The 1,463-nt window shown below is 63.4% G+C and overlaps 1 protein-coding gene across 1 annotated transcript in view; it reads left to right on the top strand.

The window, feature by feature from the left end:
- The window catches only part of INPPL1 (inositol polyphosphate phosphatase-like 1), a gene marked incomplete at both ends in the record, with an annotated part of 10,142 nt that overhangs the window by 398 nt on the left and 8,281 nt on the right, over positions 1-1,463 (top strand). The window contains 1 exon segment of the mRNA XM_010147786.1: positions 821-884. Within this exon segment, the coding sequence (XP_010146088.1) occupies positions 821-884 (64 nt within the window).

Raw genomic sequence — 1,463 nt, forward strand, 5'->3', positions numbered from 1 at the left:
CTCCTGTAAAACCAACCGTCCCCTTCCCCTCCACCCCCCAATGCGGCCGCATCCGGACCATGACACCCGCTGTTAACATCTCAGATGCCGGCACTTTCAGGGCTGCATCCCCAGCTGCCCATGGGGCCCCTCGCCATCCCCACTCCTGGGACCATGCTTACAGCCCCAGAGAACACTGCTGTGGGGGTTGCCTGCACCCTTCCGTGCTGCCTGCACCCTTCCTGCAGCCCAGCGACACGTCTGCAGTGGGGAGCGTGTGGGGCGGTGCCTCGGCGGCTTTGGCTGGATGCCACCCCCTTTCCGACGGCTGGCCTGGCCCAGTGCGTGGGACAAATTGCAAACACATGGTGCTGAGGGGCGTGTGGGGGGGTGCAGGGCACGTTGGGGGTTCAACCGGCAGCCGACCCAGCTCTGCCAGCATCCCAGTCGGAGGTCCGGCCAGATGGGACGGGGGCACGGGGCAGGGGGTGCTGCGGTGGCCTCAGGGCATGTACAACCGTGCTGTTGTAGTCCCAGGGGCTCCCTTGCTGCCATGTGAAGCCACTGGGCCGTAGGTACCGTGGCTGTGCCGTGGCCGTGCCCACCGAGGCAGGGTGCTGTTGGGATGCTGCACATCTTCCCCTGCAAACGGGTGCAGATGCAAAGTGGAGGGTGATGCTTTTCTTTCCAGAAATGAGAACTCAGTTCCTCTCTCTGCAGATGGGGTGGGGGCGTTTGCAGCAGGGCTGGGTGCCAGGTGCCCCCTGCGCTGCCATGTGCCCCCAGTATTGCAGGGGGAGGAGGGTGGTGCGATGGGGGACCCTCATCTGCTCTCTCCCAGGTTTCAGCGGCATGTTCACACCTACCGCATCCTCCCCGATGAGGAGGGACTGCTCTCTGTCCAGGTGGGTGCCCAGAGGCTGGGTGCTGCCGGGGTGCGCTCCCTGCCCTGGCTCATGCTGCTGGGCACTGTGCTGGGAGAGTTGGGGTTGGGGGGCAGGATGCAGGTGCAAAGGGGCCTGGGTGCTTGCCTCCCCCGCCACCCCCCAGCATGCCAGCCCTGCGAGCTAGCGGTGTGGTTTGCATTTCTGCACGAGCTGCCTGCAAGGCCCAGCCCGGCAGGATGCAGGATGCGAGTGCCGCGCAGTCACCCTTCGGCATGGGGCCGCCTGGGAAGGCTGCCTCCACCCCTGGCCCCACAGCTGCTGCCAGCTCGCCCAACGCCACCGCAAAACGCTCGTCTCCTTCTGTCACTGTCCCCTGCCCCAGCCTGGCCAAGCAGCCTTATAGAATCATAGAATCATAGAATGGTTTGGGTTGGAAGGGACCTTAAATATCACCCAGTTCCAACCTCCTATCACACAGTCAGACACTTTGTGAAGACCCTTGCAATGTACAGCCCAAGAAAAGGGCTGTGAGGGTTGAGGACAGCCTAGCTAATGTCCAGAGGGGCAGTTTTTGTGAGCTATCAGCAGCTCCCGATC

The sequence above is a fragment of the Eurypyga helias genome, unplaced genomic scaffold (assembly GCF_000690775.1).
Source record: "Eurypyga helias isolate BGI_N326 unplaced genomic scaffold, ASM69077v1 scaffold24662, whole genome shotgun sequence".
Taxonomy (NCBI): domain Eukaryota; kingdom Metazoa; phylum Chordata; class Aves; order Eurypygiformes; family Eurypygidae; genus Eurypyga; species Eurypyga helias.